Raw genomic sequence first — 26,604 nt, forward strand, 5'->3', positions numbered from 1 at the left:
TTGTTCGTCCAAAAAAGAGCACAATCTCCTCCAATAAATAGTGTATATAGCATTAGTAGTCTCTGGGCAAGATAATTAGAATCAATAAAACAAAAGCAAACAATCGTCATCAAACCACAAATGGATCAAAACTTGTAAAAGCCTATACAGAATTAAAAAAAGATACAGATTTATCGATTTCAGAATTCTTTACCCTTTAAAATAAGGAAGGAAAATCTGCCTTCGGTCAGGCTTCAACAAAAGATAGAAAAAATGAGGAGTCTCACATCTGTACGTCAAGAAGCTTTCATTTCCCTCCAGCCATTATGTGAGCTGTATATTGGCTCTCTGCCTCTCATTAATATTGACAGCACTCTGTCATCGTTTGCAGACAGAGGCTGGAGCAGATGAGAGAGATGTATGACCGCGCTGGTGAAATGGCCTCCACTCCCCAGGAAGACGGCGAGGGCTCCATGTCAGGAAATGACCCCTTCTATGATCGTTTCCACTGGTTTAAACTGGTGGGAAGGTATGTGATGCAACAAACACAAACACAGCACTCACTGCACATGTTACAGTATCACTGGATATCTTGTTTGAAAGCTGTTTATTGGGCTTGTTGTTGCAGGTTTGAGTTCTAAGTCAGTTTTTGAGGCTAAATAATTCGATATGACTCAGGCAGCTTTTGTGATCCATTTATTTTAAATGGATACAAACATTTTCTTTCATTTCATTTTTCATTTTTGTGGTCAAATTATGTTGATGTGCAGATTCATTTTCTTTCATTAGTCACTGAGACCACGTGTTTTGGTATCTTGTTTCGTCATATTGTTCTGTTGCTGTTTTGTTTTTTTGTCATGTGTATGATTTGATGTTGTAATTTTTATGCTTTTTATTTCATGTCATTTATGATGTATTGTCTGTGAAGATTCATATATTCATTTTATTTGACATCACATTTTTAAGTTGTCTGCTTTTTTTTTTTATAATTTACATTATTTTCATTCATCATTTATATCCTTTTGTTCTGTGTGTTGTCATTATCATGTTGATTCCCTTCCCCTTCACACAAAAGCTTGTCAACAAGATAGTGTTTTTGGGTCATATGGAAATTTTGTGGCATTTTGTATTTTATCCTGTCGCAGCCAGAATACATTAGATTTATACTTTCATCCTTTTAAATTCTTTTGAAGTGACGTTTCCTTTTGATTATAAAATAGTCATGTTTCTATAAACTGCTGTGGCACCATCCAGCTCATTTAAAACCTGTAACTTTTGCCAAAGCTCGAAAGTTGTATTGTTAGAAAATTTGCAAATTGAGTGATCCAAAGCCAAGTTTATCTTTCGTTATGTGTTTATGTAATTAGTGGTAGTAAACTGTGAGTCATGGTGCCATTTGTGAAAAACAATGCTATTTACACCAAAGTGAAACGTCACATCTGTACATAATGAGCTGCAGTCGCCTGTTTAACTCTTCTGTTGCTGCATTGGTACCTTTCCTTGATTCCTGCTACTGTTCCAAAACTACCACCCCCTCCCCCAGCTCCCCCATCTTCCACGGCTGCGTCAACGAGCGCCTGGCCGACCGCACGCCCTCTCCCACCTTCTCCACCACTGACTCCGAGATCACAGAGATGGCGGATGAGCGCCAGAGCGAGATGTCTGACCTGATCGATGACGAGGCGTTCGTGGACGACACCAGCTCAGATGCGGGCACCGAGGAGGGCTCGGACATCTTCAGCGACGGCCAGGACCCCTTCTACGACCGCTCCCCCTGGTTCATCCTGGTGGGAAGGTTGGTGACTGGCTGTGGCATTTCCCATACACGAGCGGGGACAGGAGATCGGGTGGATGTTGGATTGGTTTAGTGTCGTTAATCTCAATTCTCAGATGTAAAGTGAAACAAATGGGGAAAATTAAAGAGTGTAGGTGATAAAACACAAAATCATGCAAATATAGCATAATTACTGTTTTATAGAATGAAGATGAATTCATGTACTGGACATGTCTGAAGATGTGGAAAAAGATGGATACACTGAGGTTGCACAAACAACAGCGTTCAGTAGAGTGAGACGTGAAAGCAGTAGTTTATATGCAGGCTACAAGACATCATTATTTAACATATGATTTTAGTAGCTGGAAAATGTGAGCCCTGAAAAATGTGAGCTAGTACCGTTAGCATATCACTAATTATCGATCAGTAAATCCCTCCCTGGTGAAGCACTAATTTCAGAATCAGATCATGTCGTGTATTCAGAGCAGCTTAGCAGAGATGAAGTGGAGCAGTTTTGAATTTAATGTGATTAGTCATACTTGTGTGCTCACAGGCCTGCTTTTTATGAGTTGCATTTCATTTAGACTCCAGTCTCTAAAATAATGAAAAGCCACCATCCGTCACATTTCTCCACCTCCTCCCCACGTGATGTCTCAGTCCCTGCCACCATCACAGCTCTGAGTGGATTAACTCCCACCTATGTGAAGTTACATGTATCTGCTGTTTATGTTCATTAGCTGTCTGCCTTTTTTTTTTTCTTATCCTTTCAGCCTCGTTTGATTTGTGTTTTTGTTTTATTTATTTCATTGTGGTTGAATACTTTGTTTAATAACCTTTTGTTTTAACATTGCTCTTTGAATGTATTGTAGGTAATATTAACTCAGATGTAGTTGCCAATCTCATAATCCTACTTACTTGTATTTGTTTTAATTTGATGTCAAGTATGAGGTAAATAATTTGCTTCAGCAGCATTTGAAATCACAGCATGCGTACGCTGTTAGGCGGCTGACGTCTCAACGCTGTAAACATCCCAAGAAAGACTGTGTGCTGATCTCAGAACAGGACGACAGATTCATGCGGGCTTCAAGCCAGCCAGACTCTGCAACGGTCGTAGCTCAGCGTCACCCTGACTGCGTCACAGTGACTTCAGAGATTTTTACAGATTGATATCTCTCCTCCGCCTTGGCCTTGAGTCTCCCAGCGCAGGGAGGGAGAGAGAGGGAGGTAGAGTGGGGTAGGGTGGGGGTTGGTGGATGGATGGAGGGTCACCAGGGGTGCAGCAGGACAAATCAAATCCCGCAAAACAAAATGTCAGGGAGTGTGTGAGTGAGAGACTTACACTGCCATAACACAACACAATAAAGCACTCTTTTACAGCCTCTACTGCTGCATCCAGTGCGATGTGTCATCACCCCTGTCACGCAGTCTCAAAATAAAGTGGATGGTTTAACCTGCTGCTGATTTCAGTGCCCTGAAGCATGTAGGATTTTATGTTCAGTTTTCTGTCCTCATTTATTTTCTGCGTGTCCTTTTAACATAATTGTCACTAATATTTTACTGTAGGTTTTTGTAGTCATTAACATGTGCTTAACTGGGGAATATGTTAATGCACATTATATGATGTGGTAATGCATATTCAGAAAACTGTCTCTATGCGACTGCAGATGTTCTTCAATAAGTGGATGTGTCTAATTTGCTTTTAGTAAATTAAAAGTAACGGATGACATGGCAGTTATATCAGCAAAAAAACCTGTGTCATAGTGACGTTTCCTGCAGCAGTTGTTCCCCTCTGCACCAGAATCAGCTTTTCACGTCTCTGCCTTTTTGTTTTTATCCTCAGAGCTTTCGTGTACCTGAGCAACCTGCTCTACCCTGTGCCACTAGTTCACCGTGTTGCCATAGTAACAGAGAAGGGTGCGGTGCGTGGTTTCCTGCGCGTGGGGGTCCAGGCTATAGCTGGTAAGTAATTAATGAGTCTGTAATGAGCCAGAGAGGATTAGGATCTTTATGCAGAGGTTTTATCCTTCAAATTGATGATGATATTTCCCGATTGTGTCATTGACAACCTGAGAGCAGCCGGTGGTTTAGCTTAAAACCTGTCTCTTTATTCTGGTTTTTATTAAGTATGGTTTTATAGACATTAACACATAAATTGTATTCAGTTTTATCCGACCGTTACCAAATTTTTGGTAAGTGGTTCTATCACATTTTATTAAATTGAACTTCTTCCCTTTATTTGACTTTTTTTTAATCATTATTATAGTGTTAGTTGTACTTTAAAATCTATTTCATGGTATGTCATTGCCACTGTTTTTATTTGTTTTGTTTATTTTTCAATTATTCTTGGCTCATCAGTCAATTGTGAAGGACTTTGAACTACACTAACCTGTATGAAAGGTGCTTTAAAAGGCAAATCCTTCTGAAGGAGACCGTTTATGTTGGTGACTTTACAAACCCTCAGACAAATAACTAGTTACATTTGTGCTTTAAGATAATGTGACGTTTATTTGTATCACAATCTTTTTTTATGTCGAAGTTCAAATATCTTCTACTCAAACCAAATATCTTGATGAATACATCATATGGTTGTAACTTTTATTTTGATATCGGTGGGAAAATAATTTGAAAGGCTCTCCAGGCCACCAACCAGAAAACTCCCTCAGATTCTCGGTGTATTCCGCTTGGTGCGCTCCGGTTGCAGGCAGCCATGTCTGTGATCAATCCTGACAAGAGGATGCTTTGTCTCTTTGTAGCTGACGAGGAGGCTCCAGACTACGGGTCAGGAGTTAGACAGTCAGGAACCGCCAAGATTTCTTTTGATGATGAGTACTTCAAAAAGGTAAGCCCCGAGTCAAATCAAAGGAGTCTCAAACTAGAGAAAACACTTTTTTTTTGTGTGTGTGTTTGTATAATATTTGGATTAAAGTCAGCAGAAAAGCAGCTGATTGAAGTCTGCAGATGAAGTGTTCCTTGAGTTTTACATTGTTTCATCATTTCTTATTTATTTTCCAAAAGGGAACTCAAGAAATAGATAATATAGTTTTGGACAAATAAAATAGTGATGCACTCTCTCTCTCTCTACCAGCTGCTTGTCTTGCTTCTTCAACTCTTGTGTCTCCTTTTTCATCCAATCAGAACGACTTTACCTCCACGGTTATGACTCACTCCGGCTTGTCGCTAGAAGAGCTGCGGTTTGTGGAGGGTCAGGGTCAGAGTTCAGAGATCATCACCCCCTCAGAGGAGCTCAACAGGATCAACGACATGGGTACGGCTGCTAGACCTTCACCTCTCTGCTCATAAATTTCAACACCTCTCTCTGCCCCAAAGGGAAACATGTGGGCAGATGGTCCTGTTGAATGCAGAGGAGGACTTAAAATGTTTAGTTATGGAAATGAGACTGATGCAGGTTTTCTTGCTCTGTAAAGGAATGTGTACAAAGGCTGTTGAAGGACTGAACAGCAGGATCTGCTCTACAAATCACAAGCTTGATAATGTGCAGAAACCAATCTGATTGTATTGTGCGCAACTTGAAATTGATTTGCAGATTGAAAAGCACAATCCCAGATGCAGTTGCTGATCATTTCCCTTTGTGGCTTTTTTTTGTCAGACCTCAAGCTGGAAAACCTTTCAGAGACCAAGCTGAATCTCAGTGACAGTGAGGTGGGCCAGCTGGAGGTGGGCAGCATCTTTACCTTCCGTGTCACCGTCCTCCAGGCCAGTGGCATCCTGCCTGAGTATGCCGACATCTTCTGCCAATTCAAGTGAGTTCACGGTAGTTTGGTTTCTGGTAACTTAAAACTTTGTATGAAATATTAGCAGTTGTATTTGCCCTATGCAGAGTAGAAATGCAATAGTGACATATATTAGAATTGTAACAGATTATCACTTCACAAAATGCTAAATCAAGGGACAAATTCATGACACGGTAAATAGAAATATTAGCATATAGCATAATATCACATCAAAACAGATTTGGCACGAAATGTTATAACTGTAGGTCTGAAAATCAAAAAGACAATTGATATAGTTACATCCAAGAAGGTTATATTTTCACCCCGGTCCATTTTTTATAAGCAAATTTACACAATAACAGCTGAAGGATGTGGGATGAGTCAGGGTAGAACCAATTAAATGTTGGTGCGGCTCCGGATCAGTGGGGCAGATCCAGGAATTTTTTCACTTTCTTTAACATTTTGAAATAGGGCATTTTTCAACAGATTAAATTTAAGCGGACTGTGGGGCCTTGGCAAAGGTATGCGCTGTACTTACTGTCGTTCTAGTTGATATAGTTTTATCTGTGAAGTGCTTTTTTTCAAAACTGTTCACATTGTCAATAATGAATAAATGAATGATGATAGCAAAAGTTTTGGTTTGAGTTAACTCCCACTGGTTGATGCATTTAGTTGATTTTGTTGTCGTTTACTTTGTTATTGATTTTTTTGTAAACGCCATTAATCTTGTTGACAAATAAGTGTCACATGCTGAAGCTCGTTTATATTTATCTCCTGCAGTTTCCTGCATCGTCATGATGAGGCTTTTTCCACTGAGCCCCTAAAGAACAGTGGCAAAGGAGCTCCTCTGGGCTTTTATCACGTCCAGAATGTGAGTGCACACACACACACACACACACACACACACACACACACACACACACACACACACACACACACACACACACACACACACACACACACACACACACACACACACACCCCTACATATATATATATATATATATATATACACACACACACACCCCTACCTTAACAACCTAATGTTAATTAATATTGACCACGCCTTGTTTTTGCCCTGTTGGAGCAGATTTCAGTGGAGGTCACAGAGTCCTTTATCGAGTACATCAAGACCAAGCCCATTGTGTTTGAAGTGTTTGGTCACTACCAGCAGCACCCACTGCATCTGCACGGTCAGGACCTGATCAGGTGGGTGCGGTTTAAAAAAACTTAAAAAAGCATTTCCTCTTATTGAATTTATAGTACGATACGAGATTTTCTATATTTTCGTAACGTTAAAATTTGTTTCGTTTTGTAATTGCAGTCCTCCAACACCATCAAGGAAATACTATCCTATTCCCATGCCTCTGTCTAGACCAGGTAAGGCTCTTAAAGTCGTCCCACCATACTACTCAAACAGGAATATCTTCTGCACCTGTCACCATCATTTCAAGCATGTTTCTTTCTGTTCGTTATGGTTGTATAAGCATGCCTCATTTTTCCTTCCCCTTTTCTTTCACTTTTTGCTTCCTTTGGATTTTTTTTTTGTCTCGTATTTAATCATATTCTCCCACCGTTCATAATCCTCTTACCCACCTCCGCCCTCCCTCCTGCACATCAACTTTTTCCCACGTCCTCTCCAATCTTTCTCACCATTCTCACAATGTGCCGCTTTGCAAACCCAGACCATACCCGTAAGATAGAGTTAATCCGCTACTTGATGAGCGGCTATGTCAACGGCACGGTGCTGGACACACTGTCCCTGCACGCCAACGCCCTGGCCTCCTCTGCTGTGGCCAGTCTGGAGGATGAGGCCGACCAACTCTCTCACTTCCCCTTCCTCTCAATGCTGAACGACCCGGTGCTAATCGTGCCCAGGCACCATGGTTGGTAGAGTGGCCAGTGTAGTAGTTTACTGACCGGGCATTAGATGCACCCGGGTTGTAGTGATTAGACTAGTGCTGTGCTTTGCTCTCGTTGTGCTGTGTGACTGCATGCAGTGGCTCGATAAGGCTCTGCAGTGGTGATGTGTGCTGCACCTTGCTGCAGGTCTATTCACTGTAGGTCAGATCAGCTCAGTCCAACCCCCCCCGTCCCTTACAAACTGGCCCGAACTGACACCTTGAGGTAAATCTGCTGCATGAGCTGAATCTTAAGCCCTAAAATGAGTATTTATCATAATCACAGAAGATCACTGACATGGCCTTCACAGCATTAATCAGGCTCCAGAGGCTTTAGCCTTTATAGGTTCAGTTTTCATGTGGAGTATTATTCATTTTTAGCCACACTGAATGCAGATGAATGTAGTTGTGTGTCTGAGAGATTAGCCAGGAACATAATCCTGATGTGTTAGACACCAAGGTGTTGTCAGTGGTGCTGTAATTTTTCATTTAGCCCCTTATAACGTTTTAGTAAGTTTAACTCTTCGTTTTGAATATGTTTTATTGTTGCCATTTTTCTGTGGCCTGGGAAATTCAGTATTAATAGATTTTATAAGTAACACCTCCTTTAGAAATCGGCATCGTATGTGTGTGTGTTTACCAAATGACTCAGTATCATTGTGTGTTCACCTCTCATATCCAGCCTCCATTTAACAATCCAATTCATGTAGTTTAAATATAACATCAAACTATATTGTTTTCATCCATCCCCTTTGAATTTCAGGTAAATCCCAGTTTGTCATATTGAGCTTGTGTGCTTGTGTTTCAGTTCCAGCCACCAAGTTGAACACCATCACCAAGTCCAACCTGGGCCAGTGCGTCAGCAAGTACGACCTGCTGGTGTGGTTTGAGATCAGCGAGCTGGAGCCCACTGGAGAGTGAGTGTCATGCATGTTATATCCACACACAACAATTACTATATAGTTTAATGCAGTTTGGGCTTTGATCCAGTATAGTTCACTTTTATTGTAGTATTTTGACAAACTGGATGTAGTTCATCATTTGTTGGTTGAAGTGTCCAGGCTCAGTGTGACCTCCACACTTCCACAGGTACATCCCAGCTGTTGTGGATCACAGTGGAGGACTGCCCTGCCACGGTACCTACCTACTGCACCAGGTACCAGGCACAAGATCCACACTTTTCCTACCAGTCAAACTATATACACTAATCACTAGTTATATAAAGTCAGTAATGCGTTTTGCACTGGTTCGGATTTCAAATCAAAGGGGATATCTCTTAACTTTTTTATAAACCAGTAAAAGATTATACTACTGAATAAGTTACATTTAGAAGTAGCTGTGTCTACTGTCATTCTAAGCTGCTGTCGTCTTTGCTGCAGGGGATCCAGCGGAGGATCACGGTTACACTCATCCATGAGAAGGGTAGCGAGCTCCACTGGAAGGACGTCCGTGAGCTGGTCGTGGGTGAGCAGTCTTCCCACAGAGACACAGAGAAAACGGTTTCCTCACTGCTGAAGCACATGAGACTGTCACAGCAGAGGAGGAGACGATGTTTCTGTGTGATTTCTTCCTCAGTCACGCAGAATCAGTAGATTACCTGACAATATTAAACTATAAACTACCTTTAATTGTCAAGAAGGAAATTGCACTGAAGATACTTTGCAGTTTCTTCGGTTGTGATTTCAGTCTGAGGAGTTGGATCATTTAGTCGTTATTACTGTGATCTGGAGCTGATGGACCAAATAATTACACCTCACATTTTCAACTCTGAGCTGCTGACGTTCTTGTCCAGAGAGACTCATGAGGGAGCAGCCATGTGTTCAGAGTCCTGTGTCTGGACACTGTGACAGTACGGCTGTTAATGGACAAACTGACAGTTTAAGTACTTCTTCTAAGTAGTGAAGAAGTTTCTCCATCAGTCATACTCCATCTAAACACGTCTTTAGAGCTGTTGTGGTGACGTGTGCTGTGTTTCTCTGTGTCACACCAGGTCGCATCAGGACCAAGACTGAGGTGGACGACAGCGCTGCCGACGCTGTCCTGTCCCTGAACATCATTTCTGCCAAGAACATCAAGTCATCACACAACTCCAACAGGTAGCTGAAACGCTCACACACTCCCAGGACGACTGTATGTAATAAACAGCATAAATTCACTGAGCGACTGTAGAGATTTATTGGTACAACAGTTGTTTTGTTGCTGATAATGTGCGTATATTCTGATGGATTCTCAACACAGTTCCTTAAGGTTGACTGAGGATAAAGTGTTTTTTAAATCATCTGCAGCAGATACTCCTGTAATGTAGTTATTGCCACATACTGCAGTTCATATCTAACAGTCGCAGTTTAATAAATCGTTTCCTACGATATATTCTAGCTCCATTGATATATTATCGTCTTCATATTCGCTGAAGGCACATTGGAATCATAGCATGACCATTTCCATTTCCATTGCTGTTTAATTTTCCTGTTAATTTGCTCCATTGTCTCTGTGGCCTGACTCTTTGTGCTTCTCTTTTTTTTTTCTGTCTGTGCACTCTCTTTTTCCTCCTGCTGCGTCTGGACTCATGATTGTACTCAGGCTTTCTATTGATAAGGATATTGATAGGTACCAGTGAGCAGAGAACATACGGTTCTTTCTTTGAAAGAACCGTATGCTTCTTGTTTAGTCCTTTAGATCCATAGAAATAAGTCCTCCAACCGTTTGTGTTGTAAGTTGACGTGATGCGTTAGATCGGCCTTTTAATACCATCAATTTTCAGTGTCTGAAAAGAAATCCCATTCGAAAATGTTTCATGGATAAGTAAAGGCCATCCATATGCAACTACACCTCCTATTTAGTATTGTGATTGTCAATTCGACACCCGATGCTGATGTTATGTGGTCCCCAGATTCCAAATGAATGCTTTGGTCTCAGCTGTTATTCACTGCATGAGTCTTAATTCAATAACTACAAAGGCCAATGAGGCACCAACTGGGCAGTGGTTGCTCTCTATGGGTAAGAGCGCCCCCTGCTGCCACAGACAGGAACTGTCTGCCTCAATCCCTCATCTAATAAAGCAGGTAGACAGATCTATTTAAAAATGTGATGATAGCAGAAAGTGATGGTCCTCACATTGATGCTGTAAGGTTTATTATTTCTATCATATCATAAACAACATGACACCCAGAACATGTAAAGCCTGTATTCTGCATGCCACTGGCTCGCATATGGCTCTCTGCACTCTTGGCACATTCCTGACACGCTGTTAACTAAAGGGACTCCTGCTCACGTTGTTTCTATTGTCAGGGTGTCACCTCAGTGTGGTTCCTCACATCCTGTCGTCACTTGGGATGAGTGTGAGGGACACGTCAGTCACTGTTCACTGTCAGGAGTTTACATTCGCATCATAAGTGACAGAATGACATCTGACTCACTCTGTGTTGAATTTGTAAAAGTACACTTTGGCTCCTCTCAATCACTGCTGCTGTATCCACACAGATCCTATTAACCTTGTAAAGCACTGACTTTACAGAGGATAAGTGTTATTGATAAGCGCAATTCTCTTTAATTTTGCTACTACTGAGCATTTTTGGGATTTTCCCCTTCAGGACTTTCTACCGCTTCGAGGCTGTGTGGGACAGCTCCCTGCACAACTCCCTCCTGCTAAACCGAGTCACTCCTTATGGAGAGAAGATCTTCATGACCCTGTCTGCGTATCTGGAGGTCAGTCACTTCTCCTGCAATGATGTGTCTTTATGATTTAGCTCTCTGGCTAACATACTCACTCTGTCTCCACTCCACAGCTTGACCACTGCATCCAGCCTGCTATCATAACCAAAGACATCTGCATGGTCTTCTACTCCCGAGACGCAAAGATCTCCCCTCCACGTTCCCTGAGGAACCTCTTTGGGAGCGGTTACTCCAAATCTCCTGACTGGTAAGAAACCCTAGTGTGGCCATTTCTACCCAATGTATAATAGTTCTGCCATATCATGTGAGAACACAGTTTACTGACAAAACATCCTCTGCTTCATCACAGCAACCGAGTCACTGGCATCTACGAGCTGAGCTTGTGCAAGATGTCTGACACTGGAAGTCCAGGTGAGCCCAGACCAACAATCAATACATTCTAAAGGGTTATTTTTCATTATAATTTCTCTGCGGACTCTGTCCTAATATGAGCTTTTGTCCTGAGTAGGGATGCAACGGAGGAGGAGGAAGATCCTGGACACGTCAGTGGCTTATGTGCGTGGAGAGGAGAACCTGGCCGGCTGGAGGCCCAGAGGTGACAGTCTCATCGTGGAGCACCAATGGGAGCTGGAAAAAATGGAGCAGCTGCACGAGGTAGGTCCTTAAACATTGAATTTAACTGTAATCAATTCAAAGTAGAGAAACATAGGGTTGGCTTTCCTACTCTAGACCTATACTTAGTTTTCTTTTAAACAAAATCTTCTTTCAGTGTAAGTTTAACTTGTACCTGACCCCCTGCTCCTGCTATTCACTCAGGTGGAGAAGACCCGTCACCTGCTCCTCCTGAGGGAGAAGCTGGGAGAGGCTCCTCCAGTGGGCAACACTCCCACCGCCAAGTCCCTGAGCGAGTCGCTCTCCCCGAGCATGAGCTCCGGCACCCTGTCCACCTCAACCTCCATCTCCTCACAGATCTCCAGCACCACCTTTGAAAGCGCCATCACGCCCAGCGAGAGCAGCGGCTACGACTCCGCCGACATAGAGAGCCTGGTGGATCGTGAGAAGGAGCTGGCCACCAAGGTAAGAACAGATTCTGTATCATGAGATATGACAATTTTACTCTTTGCTGCTCATTAACCAACGGGCCTGTCTGTCTCGTCTTTGTTGTGTTGCAGTGCCTGCGCCTCCTGACACACACTTACAACAGTGAATACAACCAGGTGGTCAACAGTATCAGCGACTGCAAGGTGAGAGATCACAGAAAGAAATTTTAAATATATTAAAAAAAGTATTTTACCTGTATTTGTGTAGCTCAGTTTTATTTGAGCATCAACCTTTCCAAAAATAGTGTGCATTTCTTCTCCAGCTGTCGGACATCTCACCAATGGGACGTGATCCGTCAGTGACCAGCTTCAGCAGCGCCACCCTCACCCCCTCCTCCACCTGCCCCTCTCTGTCTGACTCCCGCTGTGGCTCCTTAGACCAGAAGTAAAACTTTGATTTGATTGATCAAATCCAAAGGTGCTATTGGCAGGTTGTTAGCGAGGTGTTAACTTGGTGTATTTTGTTCATAAGGACACCAGAGAACAGCTCCCGTGCCTCCAGTCCCTCCTGCTCAGACTATGAAAACTTCCCGATGGTTCCCACACTGGAGTCCTCGTACTTAGCACGGGCTGGAAAGAACGAGTTCCTCAACTTGGAGCCTGATATTGAAGAAATGAGGCCAGGGTGAGTGCTGCCACCTTTGGTCTTCACCTGAAGCATGTGTCTGCAGTGACGCCATTTTAAGTGTCATTATGAGATGAATCTCGCAGCCCAAACATAGACAGAAAATCGTGTCATCTAATCCAGGAAGAAATTACTGGTGAACATGGATGATTTCTGCTGGAAGCAAATCAGATTGATCTAATTCTTCTGCTCAAAAAACGAATCTTATTTTTTACTGATCTCCTTTGTTCCCAGGTCTGTTGTGTCCAAGAAGGGATTCCTGAGCTTCATGGAGCCTCGCTCCAACTCATGGGTGAAGCACTTTGTGGTTGTGCGCCGACCCTACGTCTTCATCTACAACAGCGACAAAGACCCGGTGGAGCGGGGCGTCCTCAACCTCTCAACAGCACAGGTGGAATACAGTGAGGACCAGCAGGCCATGCTCAAGGTACAGTTTCAAGAAATCTAATAGGAGCAAAACATTTTACTGGTTTATCGGCACAGCAACGTGCAAGTCTTTACCAGAAATGTGAAAAAACAAGAGCTGAACAGCAAGATTAAAACTCCTTCATGCACTTTATTTGATCGAAACCCTTAAGAAGTGCAAAATTGCAAATATATTTCTTTTCCTTTTCAGACTCCAAACACGTTTGCCGTGTGCACAAAACACAGAGGAATCCTGCTGCAGGCCAACAACGAGAAAGACATGAACGACTGGCTCTACGCTTTTAATCCTCTGCTAGCAGGGACGATAAGGTAAACACACGCTCTCCTCACACTGCACTTAACAAGAAGCAGCTCTACGTCCTTCAGAAGTTACGTTCTGATCATGAAATCCTGTCGTTTCCACAGATCTAAACTGTCGAGGAGGCGCAGCGGCCTGATCAAGAACTGAAGTGAGTCGACTGGCACACAGGAAACCACGGCTACCGTTCTTTCTGAACAGCCTTTGAACATACCAAGTGTTAACACTTATTAATCATTGTGATTCTTGACGGTTTTCTCTTGTAAGTAGACTTGTGGCTTAAGTCTCCTTTCATGCGACTAAACGTTTCAGTTGCAGAGGAATTTGCCTCCTCTCGCCCTCCAACAATCCTCTGCCAACTCCTCTCAATTTCTCTCCTCCCTTTACCTCCTCCTCAGCTTTTCCGTGTTTTTTGGTTTCGATGACGATGTTCGGGTCTGATTTTTGTTCCGCTTTGTTGTCATTCCCCCAACTCCCTAACTAGTAGCATGTTGTAATAGTCTACTTGTGTGTGCACGATTCTTCAGAAAATGCTCTTTCTGGCCACAACTTTTCAGTTTGCCAATCATCTGTAAAAAAAAAAAACTAATCGTCTCTATCAGTGTTATTTGTCTCCCTAGAAGAGTTTTGTTCCTTTTTTTCATTAATATGCCCACATGATAACTGCAGCAGTCCTCAGGGGATGGACAGGTTCGCTCCAAAAAAGTGATATCAGATGATTACAATTAAAACCATGAAGGGAAAATATAGAAGTATCTCCTAATGAAGTATCAGTTCACGCTCTGCTACTGAAGGCAGGGCGACTTTTAAGAACCATTGCTGCTAATGAATTCATAGGATTTCTTTTCCTCCTCTTTATGAGATCTGCACCAGGTCTCTTCCTAAACTAGTCTCCAGCTTCCCCCTGTACTGCCTCCTAAACAGCCATCAGAATCTAAATGTGGAAGAAAACCTGTCAAGGACTCTGTGAAACATGAGGGCTGCACCGGATTTCCACCGTCATCCATGTGATGTTTAGATCCCACTCCTCCAGTCTGTGTACATACACCCCTCGTCCGTGACTAATTATTTACAATCATGCATTTGTGTCGACATCAGAAATACACGCATTCAAATTGAATTTGTATCTCCACAGTGGAAACACGACGACGGATTGTTCAAACAGGAGTAGATATTAGTCCCTGTCCCTTTTCTTTGCGATTTCATCTAAAATGAACACAGGGTTTTCCAGGGGAGGATGAGGAGTAAGAGGAGGAAGAAGATGAGCAGTGCTCTGAAGAGAGAATATCATTTGTACATACAGTCTGTTCTGGGATCAGCACAGTAGTTAACTCTCATTTAGGACATTCCTCTCAGCTCCCCGAGCTCCAGGCAGTTTTTCTTACACTGTTTAGCCTCAGACCTCAAGAGAGTCTCAACATTTTATTTCACCTTCACAAACATGTGACGCCGAAGACAAAACCAAAACGCGATGAAGCGGTGGGAAGAAGTGAGAAGGAGAGTGAAGTTGCGGTGCTTTAGCCTTGACCACAGTGGTTAGTGGACGAAGCTGCGAGCGTACAGCCTGCAGGACAGATAACGATCCAGTCGACCCCATGACTCCCCTCACTGTCACCCCAGTGTCGGCTGAATCCTCTGTAGGGTCAAGTACTTACTGTTCAGAGCCACCGCAGCTCATCACATGTTTATTTTCTATTTGTGTTCTTAAATTGAAACCTCTTAACACATCTAACCTTCACTGGGTTGACATTCCATTATTTTTGTTTATTATTAACATTTTTTTTCTATTATGCTTTTAACCATTCCATAGCGGTGTTTTATATGAAATGTTACAGAGGGCATTTATTTCTTAATTTTTAACCAAGGATCATGTTTGTTGAACCTTATTTTGCACATTAACACGTATCTATAGCAAGAAGAGGGCAGATCCCGCGTGTTGAGACCAGAGTATCAGGAACACTGAGAAGAGCACATATCAAGGCTACACTGGATAGCTGCTTTCCAAAGGGTTTACTAGACAGAAATGAAAGAAGAGATGTTAAAGGGACGACATTGACTCAAAGGTTTTATTTCTGATATTCTTTATGAAAATATTTGCTCTGTACATCGTCGCACAGATGATACGTTATGAAATTTTTGGTGCCTCTGTCTCAACAAACGCTTGAAGAGTGATGGGTACATGGGCGTTGATAAACTCCGGCCAGCCAACCGGTAGTTTGCCGTCTGTATCGTATGAAAGGAACATGGCCAAATGTATTGAAACAGAGGAACCTGTTGCCTGTTACAAGTTTTAGGGGAATTATCAGTGATGCAGCTGATGTAAAAAGACTGAAAACATTCACCTCAGAAATGGAAAGCTGCCGTCAGGTCAGACAACCTGCTGGTCAGAAAAACTAAATCCTGTTGGACTGTTTCTGAGAAAGTATTTTCTGTCTGTTTAAGAACCCACATAAAGAAATCGGACTCAGAAACGTTCTGTTCTCCAATCAGAATGCAACGCACCTCACGTTAACCTCCGGACCCTCAATGTTTGTGATGCATATCGAGGTGAAAACATGTCGGAGCAAACATTTTCACTTTCATTCACAGAGGTATATTATTTTGGGATTGTGTATTTATTGTTTGCAATGTACATATTAGTTTGCAGCTCTTTGCACATATGAATAAAAACTGATCAAACAGAGTCTGCACGGTTTAGTTAACTCAGAATGAACCAGAGGATGATGTTGTGGCAGCCTCTTCCAGCCTGAAGTGGGGGAGAGTTGAATGTACTTTTTTCTCCATCTTTTAAAGAAAAGAAAAAAAAAAAGAGAACTAAGATGTAACTCGCTGCGTCCCCGTCAGCGGGGCCGAGTTACATTAGTGCTTCCTCTTGATTAGAAAGTGGTTTGAGTGAAAGTCTGAGTTTTGATTTGAAGAATATTTACTCACTGCTCACGCTAGCCAGCCGCCTGAATCCTAACAAAGATAAAAGTTGGTTTTTATCTCATTTTTATGTTTTTCTAATATCAGGGAATATAATACAAAGGTAGCTGTAGTGACATCTAAAATGACAGTATACTATTGTGTGTGCTGGTGTCTTTCTCCACCTCAACACTTTTTATTTTCCGTTGATGCCTTTCAAACAAAACTAGCCATGATATATATTTTTTTTTCCATCTTCCCCTCTGACAATTAATATCAGTTAAATAACTGCGTTCCCTTTGGCTTTGTTCACTACAAGAAGACGAGAAAAAACAAACACCAACAAACAGTGACGTCAACACTGTACATTATTTGTCAGACCGGTTTCATTTTCATACTTATTTTGTAAATATCTGTGTTGTATGGAGCTTGAATTAAAATGTAAATATGTTGACTGTATTTGTAATAATTATAATCCATTCGCTGTATAGCATAGATGTGTCATGCAGATATCCTAATTCTGTGTATGGTAACCTAACACCATTGAACTGTTTTGTGAATGAGGCAACAATAAAAGTGCAAACTGTGCATTAGCAGAACGCTGCCTGTTGGTCCTCTCTCCTCTTTGAGCTCCCAAGCTTTCACGTGTTCGTCAACATCGACCTGATACTGAAGCTCAGTTCTGTCACAAATGTTTGCAATGAGAAAATAAAACTACAATCAAACTTAACTATAACATATCAAGTCAAAATTATGAGACAGTAAATTGTAATGTTGATATCAAAACTTTTAGTTTAAAAAATGTTTAGCTTGATGATGAGAAACTTCCTTACTCTAATATTACAGCTCCAGTTTCATTTAGAAAGTCACCAACATTTATCTCATAATTAGGAATCAGACCTTGCTTTCTTTTTATTTTGACAGAAAATCTTTTTGAACTTAGTAAGTAAAAGTTTGGGATCTTAGTATCTCAAAATTTAATTTTACAAGTTTAATTTTTATTTGCATCATACCTAACTTTACGTAAATTCTTCTTTCCTGGCAGAAATTAGATTCAGAGGTGAAACCCAGAGTTCAGTCTGTTGGCCATAGTGTAATATCTGACTTAATAAAATGTTTACATAGAGTTTATGAATAGTGTGAAGCCTCATACTGTATAGAAATAAGACTAGGACTCTCAGTATGAATTGAATATCACTAATAGAAAAGATTATTTGGTATTGGGCTTTTTAATGCATCTAGTCAATTAAAAAAACTTCACAATGCATAAATAAGCACTAAAAACTATTTGTGAATATCTTGTGTATATATGTGTAATATGTTATACTTGTGTATAATATATGTGTAATATGTTATACTTGTAAGATTATTAATAAGGGGCTAAAGTTAGCTGCTGGTTTGTCTGTCCTGATTGACCTCAGATCTGTGTGAGGTAATGGAAATAAAAGCAGATCTGTTGAGTATTACCTTTCAGCACAAAACCGAAATAACCTGAGCCTTAGGGCTGTTGTCCACTTTGCCTGCATGTCTTTCAATCCATCTTCAACCATTAGAATGGACGTTTTTTCTATATTATAGTACCCTGGGTGTAATTCTATAGTTGCGTATTTAAACAGTTTAAAAAGAAAGTCTTAATCGTCTTAATTAATAAACATCTACTTTACTAACCCCATGCATGGACATTTTTTAAACAAAATTCTGGTTAAGATATACAACTGAACATTTCAATGGTGGATCTTAAATTCTTTATTGTGGCTAAACTATTAGTCTAAAAAAATATTTTTTTTTAATTAAAGAAAGTTTAATATTCAGAAATACAATTATCTGAGTAATTGAGTTATCAATTGACAGAACATTTAGTTTTTGACTATTTAGATAATGTATATTAATCCTTTTAGTAAGTTTTCAGTGAAACAAATATTCTGATCCCAGCCTCTAAGATGAGAGCGTTGGCTGCTTCTTCTCTGTCGCATGTCATTAGAGACATAAGAGACATCAGATGTGCTTCTGCTAATGCTAAATATTCTTTGTTGTTTAATAAACTTAACAATTAAACACAAAAATAATCAGCAGATCAACAGCTGTAGTTGGCAGCCCTGGTTATACATATATTTTAAAAGTAAAATATTGATCTGAAAAGTAATTGGTGGATATATTGTTATTGTCAAATATTTTATATATATTTATAATATTGCTCATTGTGCTGTAGTAGTTGCACAGAGCAGCAGAAATGAAGTACAGAAAGTACAGGTAGCTCAGAATCATGCTACAGTACAGAACTAGAGTAAATACACTTTCCTGATAACACCTTTATCAAACGTATCGATTATTAAAGTTCTGAAATAGCAACTGTTCAAATGTGGGTGTGCGCTGACATATTACGAGTGACAGCCGAAGCGACCAATGGGAGGACAGAGACCTCTGCTCAGGTTTCTGGGCCAATCACAGCTCGCGCCAAGCATCGCTTCAGTTGACCGAACGTCCTGTGATTGGTGGATCCTCCCCGGTGGGCGTGTCGGCCTGTGTCCTCGCCCCCGTCAGAGAAGGAGGAAGTGAGCAGCTGAGGTGGACCAGCGCGTGAGCTCCACTGTCATTCGGACACTTTGACGAACTTCACGGAGACTTTACCCGCAGAGCAACATGGCTGAGTAAGGACTGTGTGTTTCTCTCCGCTGGGGGGGAGCTGCAGGGGCTGCAGGGGCTGGAGCTCATCTTCTAGCTTCGATAACCGCGGAGTTTATCGTCTTTATTTTATTTTACCGAGTAGTTGTTAGCTTGTTAGCTAGCCGAGCAGCTTCAGTGCTCAGTAGAAATGAATGTGACGTGAATTGTAACGTGACGTTTTAACGAGGAACAGATTTCTTTTCCTCGCTGTAAAAATACATTAGATATAAACATTACTATGAGTTTCAATGGTTTCCTAACCTGGGGAGAGTTGTTGGTCAGTCGATAGTCTGAGACCTGATGCTCATCACAGCCTGTCAGTGAATCTGGTTTCCATGTCTCTTGTGTTCACAGAGCTGACATCGCACTGATCGGTCTGGCTGTCATGGGCCAGAACATCATCATGAACATGAACGATCACGGCTTTGTGGTAAGATGATGACTTCGTGTGTTTATTACAGTTACTACACTCAAGTTACTCCCGTACAGATGTACTTTGCTGAAGTATTTCCATTCCATGCCACCTCTGCTGCTGTGCATGTCAGAGGGAAGTACTGTACTTTTGAATCCACTGCATCTATTGGACAGTTATAGTATAGTATAGTAACTAGATGCTGGTTAAGGTCAAATTATCCAAATATTCTCAGTTCTATTGCAAAGTCCAAGAATTTAAGTGAATTGGTTCTTTATTTTCTTTTCTCGTCTTTTCATTGATCAGCTCACAACCTCTCAGATTGATCAGTACAATGTTATATAACTTGTTAGGACATGTATGGTGGCGCATTAGTAATAACAATTAAAGGATTTTAGTACTTTTTCCATTATGGTTTATTCCCACAACCTCTGCCAGTCAGGCTTATTCCACTCTCTGCTTTTATTTCACTCGGTATTCATCACCAAACCTGTCGTACAGGTCTGTGCCTACAACCGAACCGTGTCCAAGGTGCACGACTTCCTGAAGAACGAGGCCAAAGGCTCCAAGGTGATCGGAGCCGAGTCTCTGGAGGACATGGTGTCCAAGCTGAAGACGCCCAGGAGGATCATCCTGCTGGTCAAGGCAGGACAGGCTGTGGATGACTTTATCGACAAACTGGTCAGTAGTTTGTGTTAAAATTTGTTTTTATTTCGTCATGCTGAGTTCAAATGATTTACTTTAAGCTACATTTGATCATCTTCAGGTTCCTCTTCTCGAGGCAGGCGATATCATCATCGACGGTGGCAACTCTGAATACACGGACACTACAGTAAGCAGATGTCGATCACTGCATTTCAGAAAATGTTGATAACTAACAGAAGATATGCTCATATTATTTGATTTTGTCTGTCATACAGCGGCGGTGTAAGAGTCTGAAAGAGAAGGACTTGCTGTTTGTCGGTAGTGGAGTCAGTGGTGGAGAGGAAGGGGCACGTTATGGACCCTCCCTCATGCCAGGAGGACATAAAGAGGCCTGGTCAGTCATCACAAACTCTGTCTTAAAGTTTAAAACATATTAAACATGACAAAACATCCATTATTCAGCCATTTCTGTGTGTAGGTTAATCAATTTTAACACTAACCTCTGCTTTTGTTTTAAGGCCACACATAAAAGACATCTTCCAGAGCATCGCTGCCAAGGTTGGAACAGGGGAGCCTTGTTGTGACTGGGTGAGTGGAAAAGTGCATAATGCTTGTTACTAACTAGAGTTGTAAGAATGTGGAGCAGCTATTTCCATGTGGTCAACTCACAAAAACAGTTCTGACTGGCTTGCTTCTGCAGGTTGGAGATGACGGTGCAGGTCATTTTGTGAAAATGGTCCATAATGGCATCGAGTACGGTGACATGCAGCTGATTTGTGAGGCCTATCATCTGATGAAGGATGTTCTGGGTATGAACCATGATGAGATGGCAGAGGTGAGTTTGTTATCGCTGTACGATGTAACCTTCACAATGTATCAGCTGTGTAAAATCAATTGTTCAATAAAAAACGGTGGAATTGATTCCATAATTTTTTCACACGGTCTTAGGCTTTCAACAGCTGGAACAAGACAGAGTTGGACTCCTTCCTGATCGAGATCACGGCCAACATCCTCAAATACAGGGACACTGATGGCACACCTCTGCTGCCCAAGATCCGCGACAGTGCCGGGCAGAAAGGAACAGGGAAGTGGACGGCCATTTCCGCCCTGGAATACGGCACACCTGTCACTCTGATCGGTAAGAGGACAAAAAGGAGATTGTTGACAAGGAAGTATCTGGTTTCCTTCTGCTGCTTTCAGTAAACCGGGTTAGTCATGATGACCTGGCAAAAAGGTATTACGTCACTGTTGGGTTAAGGTTTCAACACAGCGTTATATTACTAAAGGACAGTGGGGTAGATGATGGGCTAATATTCTGTTTTGTCTGTTAGTTACCACACACATACTGTGATTAGTGAGCCTCTTCCAGCGAACAGGATCGATATGCGACGCCTCTAAGAAGATTGAAAGCTTTTTTAGTGGTCTGCTCATCTCAGGTGACATAAGGGGGATTTGGCTTTGCTCTTTGCTCTGACTGTTTGACATTCTGTGTCACAAGCAGCCGTGGAGGTCAGGGTGCAAGATTAATAATCCTCAACCATCGGCTCAGCTCTGCAGAGTCCCTCTAAACAGACACCTGTTAGAGTGCAAATGAGGAGTTAGAAGATATTGATGACAGACTTTCTGTAAAAGTCTGCAAATGTAAAAATGTTGCAGGAGCTCACTTTTCATTAAAACTAACATTAACTCTTCTTCAGATTTGATGTTTTCAAATAGTTTGCTCAATCCCTGTCAGTGCAGGAGATCCTCTTGTGATAATAGTGACAGGCAGGACAAAAGGCTTCATTGTGTGTAATCGGAGTCAGTGTGGTGCAGTGTGAGCTCCCGGTACCGTCTGCACGCGGGGATCTGTGCCTTTCACAGGGGATAACATTCCTCACCAGGATGGTTCACTGGACACATTTTCTCTTGATCCCTCTCTCTCTCTCTCTCTCTCTCTCTGTCTCTGATTTCCAGTGGGTTGCATCACGTAGCTGCTCAGTTTTAGCAAGTCATGCTTACTCAACACTTTTCCCCTCACTGACAGTGGCACTGCTTTTTCATTTTTAATGTGGCACCTGGCAAGCCTTGCTTTTACAACAGAATTATCACTGCAGATCTTTGGCCATTGTGTTTTTAAACATTGTGATTCTGCAGTGTGACTGGGGAATGGAATAGTTTAGTATGTTTCTATTTAATAATATGTTATGAGATGTTTCAGAAAATTGAAATTAGTGTTTACAGACTCATATTTCTGTATTGAGAGCGCTCCCTGTTTTTGTTATGCAGACAGCTAACCTTGTTGTCCCTCTCTGCCTCCCTCCTCCTCCTCCTTTCTTTCTTGTGTCTCAGGGGAGGCTGTCTTTGCCAGATGCCTGTCCTCTCTAAAGGATGAGAGAGTGGAGGCCAGCAGCAGACTCTCAGGCCCGCAGGGGGTCAAATTCAGCGGCGACAAGAAGGCCTTCCTGGAAGACATCAGAAAGGTACTTCACACAGTATAATAAACGTGGAATAGTGAAAACATTCTCTAGTGAAAGAGAGCATAATGGACTGAAAGTGCTTTTCTAGTCTAATCGACCGCTCACACCCACCTCCTGAGCCACAGCCGCTCAAATATTACACTAGTATAGTTATGGTGACAGACATACATACAGACATAAGAGTATGGTAATATTACTGAGGTACCACGGCAAACTTGGAAAACAGTTGTCCACTGTCACAGTCAGTGAGCAGTTTACAAGGCATCCAATGCAGATTTGCAAGATTTATTTGCTCAAGTATATGAATATACATTAGTATATTCATATATGATGTCATAATCCTAAACAAATGTCAGTGTATCAGAACAAACTGATTTATTTTTCTCCCTCCAGGCTCTTTACGCTTCCAAGATCATATCCTACGCACAGGGCTTCATGCTGCTGCGGCAGGCAGCCAAAGAGTTTGGCTGGACCCTGAACTACGGTGGGATCGCTCTGATGTGGAGAGGAGGCTGCATCATCCGAAGGTGCAATTTATCTCATTGTGTCCTCATATCAGTGGTCGGCCCAACTGCTGCCTTGTGCAAACAACAATTACAACAGGGATCTTTCAGATGGTGGTGAAAACTGTGGTTAGGCAGCGTGAGAGAGAACTAGTTGAGAAAGCAAGAAGACTGAAATGGAGATTTTTTCTTGATAAAATTCACTTTGGATTAATTGTTGGACAAGCGTAGGTGATGAGGATTAAGTCTTCATCATTAGGTGCCATAAAGGAGGTAATTAACTCTTTGTCACTGAGATGTGTTGTAATGCTAGTGTGAGGAATGTAGATGAAAGAAATGAGAACAATGAGGAAATTGTGGTTGTGACACTGGTTTGCTTTGTGTAAGATTGAAAAGACATTGTGTAAACCTGAATCAAGTACAATACGTGAGAAACAGGTTTTCAAAGGGTATCCATTTAGAACAGATGTACATTTTAACACAGCATAAGAATTAAAGAGTTGATCTCTCTGTGGACTTAACACTTCTCTCTCTCCCTCCTCTTCCCACCAGTGTCTTCCTGGGTAAAATCAAAGAGGCGTTTGACAGGGATGCCGAGCTGCAGAATCTGCTGCTGGACAACTTCTTCAAAGACGCTGTGAAGGAGTGTCAGGTATGAGGAAGGAGGAAGTGGCCAAAAAGGCAACCTGCAATCGCCACATTGACAAAGATGCACAGAAAAAACGATTTCCTCCTTTGAGTAAAGAAAGGAGTGAAGCAAGAATAACACCCAGTGACTTAACTTCCAGCTGTGTGCAATGCAGTGTCAGAGAGTTTAGATTGTATTGTTGAGGAAAGGACACAGTCAACTTAGTTCTATTTTTAATCTCAACTTTATTATATAGAGACAAAAAAGGACCTGGGGACAGTATGAGTCGACTTGAAGAAACCAAAATCTAGAGATGACTTCAAACACTACAACCTGCATTTTGCTCCACTAGTTAAGAAGCAACTGAGGACAAAGAGCAATATTTAGTCCTTGTTGTTTCCATGTTGCGATTTACTTTGTCCATCTTATTGAAATACTAAATGTTCTCCCGCAGTGATGCTTCATGTTATCAGAGCCGATAGTTAGTCCACTCAGATCCTCCTGTTATCAGTCGTACTGTCATACAGACCTGAAACTCACATCAGACTCTACTCTAGACTTTATACTGAAACCAATGTACAACAGGCTCATGTTGGGTGTCTGTTACTTACCTTGTTAAATTCTCCCACTCATGACCAGATGCACCAAATTAAATCAGCTTTATTTTATTTTTACAAGGGCTGGGCAATTAACCCAAAATGTATCCAAACCGACATTTATTTATTGTTCAATGACAGTGTGAACAGCACCTATCACATGGAATATGATCTTTCAAATCAGATTCGCATTCTAATTAGCCATGTGACCTGTATTGAAATTCAATGCGACTTCTACGTTACTCTACATCAACATTCCTCGTAATTTTGAGCAGGTGAAGGGTCGGGTTTGAAATAATCGTGATATTGATTTGAAGTCAAGAATCGCCCCGCCTTAATTTTTACTTTATTTTCCCAGGAAGGTCCCGCTGAGATACAATATTTCTTTTCAATAACCCCAGAGAGTTCTACTCAAGAAGCAAGAAAGTAAAAAAGTTTCAAATATGAATACAAGCAGGGACAAATAACACACACGAAACAAAAAAACACTAACACAGCATACAGATTAAAAACACAGAGCATAATCATATAGGAATCCGTGGCTAAAATTAACTATGGAAAATAAAAAGGACATTCTATAAGTAATGACATTGTTCTATGAAAACTGATTTTAAATGATTTTGAACACGCCAAGGGAGCCCTGTATAAAAATATCTTTAATCATTTTTCATAGATCATGAAAGTATTAACTGGTGTAATCATTTTGTTTAGGAGTCGTGGCGCAGAACGGTCAGCACTGGCGTCCAGCACGGTATCCCCATGCCCTGCTTCACCACCGCTCTGTCCTTCTATGATGGTTACAGACACGAGATGCTGCCAGCAAACCTCCTCCAGGTGAGACGACAGAGGGAGCTGAGGTCCACTGACCATATGGCCAAGTGTGGAGCTCCATCAGATTAGAAAGACCACGTGTAGCTTGTGTGTGTGTGTGTGTGTTGGGCTTTAAGACCCTGACAGTGTAATGTGTTTGTTTCCTTATTTCTCAGTCATTTTGATGTTTATCAGAGATTGTTTACACTGTTTTTTTTCCTTTAGGCCCAGAGGGATTACTTTGGAGCTCACACGTATGAGCTGCTGTCAAAACCCGGCTGTTTCATCCACACTAACTGGACGGGTCACGGTGGAAACGTCTCCTCTTCCTCCTACAATGCTTAAGGACCCCACTCGCATCACTCAAAAACACACAGAAGACTGAAGTCACCTGTGGGAGAAGACGACATGTTACACATTCCGATTTTATAAAAACCAAGCCTGAATATTCAAGAACTCATCACCCAACTATCACCTTCATCCAACTTTTTACTCCCTCAACAACATGTTGCAGTTTTATTTATGAAGAGATGAAATCATAGGTTGTGTGTGTCGTAAACTCTGTCACTGTGTGTGTAGCAACTCAGTCACAAGGGGGACCTTACTCTGAGGCTGATGTTCAGCATATTGTCATGTTGGGCCTAGGGTTCACCGTGCTAACACTGGATTAAGGTGAACCGTTGCACTGTACTGTATTAGGCTAAATAAAGATTTCAATCCCTTTATTATTAGCTCCTTACTCTCTGGTTTCTGTAAACAGGATTGGGATGTGGCAACAAGTGACATAAGCTGCCTGATGTATAAACAGGGTACCCAGTTCAAAGGACCTGTCACTGTCAGACTGATGTCGAGTACAGTGAATATTTATATGAAAATATAATACAAAACCCATACTGTCCATACTGCCACTCTGGCTACATCATCTCAAAAACCTATTTTCACTCATTTAAGCTTTAACATATTTCTACCTACAACAAAATAAACAGAAATTGTGACTCAGGAGGGGTCATGTGCCAGATTTTTATAAATGTAAGTACACTCAGCATTCAGTTTATAAGGAACACAGCTAGAGCTAATGTTGCCTGATACAGTCCTGCACTGAATGTGTCAATGTTCAGTTATTGATGAAACTATGTTGATTAAGTTTGAATTCCACCGTATGATCATTTGGAGGTCTGTAGTTTGAGGTGCTGTCACAATCCATTGCATTATGTTGAAAGGAAATGTCCAAATTCAAACATGAGCTTGTTAAATAGCAGATAGACCTCATTATAATACAACATACAAAGTATTAACATACCACACTTCAAATCAACACCTCTGTAATGTTTTGTAGTTAGCAGTGTCCAAACTCAGTTATAAGTTGTAAAAAACATTACAGCTAAAAGTACAAAAGTAACTAAAAGTACAAAAGTAACGAAAAGTACAAAAGTAACTAAAAAGTTACTAAAAGTAACAGACCGTCTGTCTGTCCGGA

At 41.5% G+C, this 26,604-nt stretch overlaps 2 protein-coding genes across 26 annotated transcripts in view; both read left to right on the forward strand.

The window, feature by feature from the left end:
• Positions 1 to 17,014, forward strand: part of kif1b (kinesin family member 1B) — a 54,416-nt gene extending 37,402 nt beyond the window's left edge. For 11 of the 25 annotated variants that reach the window (XM_035159351.2, XM_047340307.1, XM_035159350.2 and 8 more), the window contains 26 exons: positions 371 to 508; positions 1,523 to 1,774; positions 3,594 to 3,712; positions 4,507 to 4,592; positions 4,889 to 5,018; positions 5,361 to 5,514; positions 6,265 to 6,355; positions 6,575 to 6,693; positions 6,809 to 6,864; positions 7,170 to 7,370; positions 8,194 to 8,302; positions 8,475 to 8,541; positions 8,765 to 8,849; positions 9,376 to 9,481; positions 9,966 to 9,992; positions 10,976 to 11,090; positions 11,171 to 11,304; positions 11,407 to 11,468; positions 11,566 to 11,711; positions 11,874 to 12,134; positions 12,230 to 12,301; positions 12,421 to 12,542; positions 12,630 to 12,782; positions 13,017 to 13,209; positions 13,399 to 13,517; positions 13,614 to 17,014. In XM_035159351.2, the coding sequence (XP_035015242.1) occupies positions 371 to 508; positions 1,523 to 1,774; positions 3,594 to 3,712; positions 4,507 to 4,592; positions 4,889 to 5,018; positions 5,361 to 5,514; positions 6,265 to 6,355; positions 6,575 to 6,693; positions 6,809 to 6,864; positions 7,170 to 7,370; positions 8,194 to 8,302; positions 8,475 to 8,541; positions 8,765 to 8,849; positions 9,376 to 9,481; positions 9,966 to 9,992; positions 10,976 to 11,090; positions 11,171 to 11,304; positions 11,407 to 11,468; positions 11,566 to 11,711; positions 11,874 to 12,134; positions 12,230 to 12,301; positions 12,421 to 12,542; positions 12,630 to 12,782; positions 13,017 to 13,209; positions 13,399 to 13,517; positions 13,614 to 13,656 (3,160 nt within the window). In that variant the 3' untranslated portion in view covers positions 13,657 to 17,014. Of the gene's footprint in view, positions 1 to 370; positions 509 to 1,522; positions 1,775 to 3,593; positions 3,713 to 4,506; positions 4,593 to 4,888; positions 5,019 to 5,360; positions 5,515 to 6,264; positions 6,356 to 6,574; positions 6,694 to 6,808; positions 6,865 to 7,169; positions 7,371 to 8,193; positions 8,303 to 8,474; positions 8,542 to 8,764; positions 8,850 to 9,375; positions 9,482 to 9,965; positions 9,993 to 10,975; positions 11,091 to 11,170; positions 11,305 to 11,406; positions 11,469 to 11,565; positions 11,712 to 11,873; positions 12,135 to 12,229; positions 12,302 to 12,420; positions 12,543 to 12,629; positions 12,783 to 13,016; positions 13,210 to 13,398; positions 13,522 to 13,613 lie in introns of those variants that run through there. The other 14 variants (XM_035159363.2, XM_047340308.1, XM_035159368.2 and 11 more) reach the window with 7 other exon arrangements.
• Positions 17,015 to 18,933: 1,919 nt separating this feature from the next.
• pgd (phosphogluconate dehydrogenase) lies at positions 18,934 to 25,852 on the forward strand. The gene is made up of 13 exons (XM_035159380.2): positions 18,934 to 19,058; positions 19,429 to 19,504; positions 19,988 to 20,167; positions 20,253 to 20,318; positions 20,407 to 20,525; positions 20,650 to 20,719; positions 20,832 to 20,966; positions 21,080 to 21,269; positions 22,463 to 22,593; positions 22,984 to 23,117; positions 23,646 to 23,745; positions 25,029 to 25,151; positions 25,353 to 25,852. The coding sequence occupies exons 1-13, from the start codon at positions 19,051 to 19,053 to the stop codon at positions 25,470 to 25,472; spliced, it is 1,452 nt and encodes a 483-aa protein (XP_035015271.1). The 5' UTR covers positions 18,934 to 19,050; the 3' UTR covers positions 25,473 to 25,852.
• The last annotated feature ends 752 nt before the right edge of the window (positions 25,853 to 26,604 follow it).

The sequence above is a fragment of the Hippoglossus stenolepis genome, chromosome 6 (genome assembly GCF_022539355.2).
Source record: "Hippoglossus stenolepis isolate QCI-W04-F060 chromosome 6, HSTE1.2, whole genome shotgun sequence".
NCBI classification, from domain to species: domain Eukaryota; kingdom Metazoa; phylum Chordata; class Actinopteri; order Pleuronectiformes; family Pleuronectidae; genus Hippoglossus; species Hippoglossus stenolepis.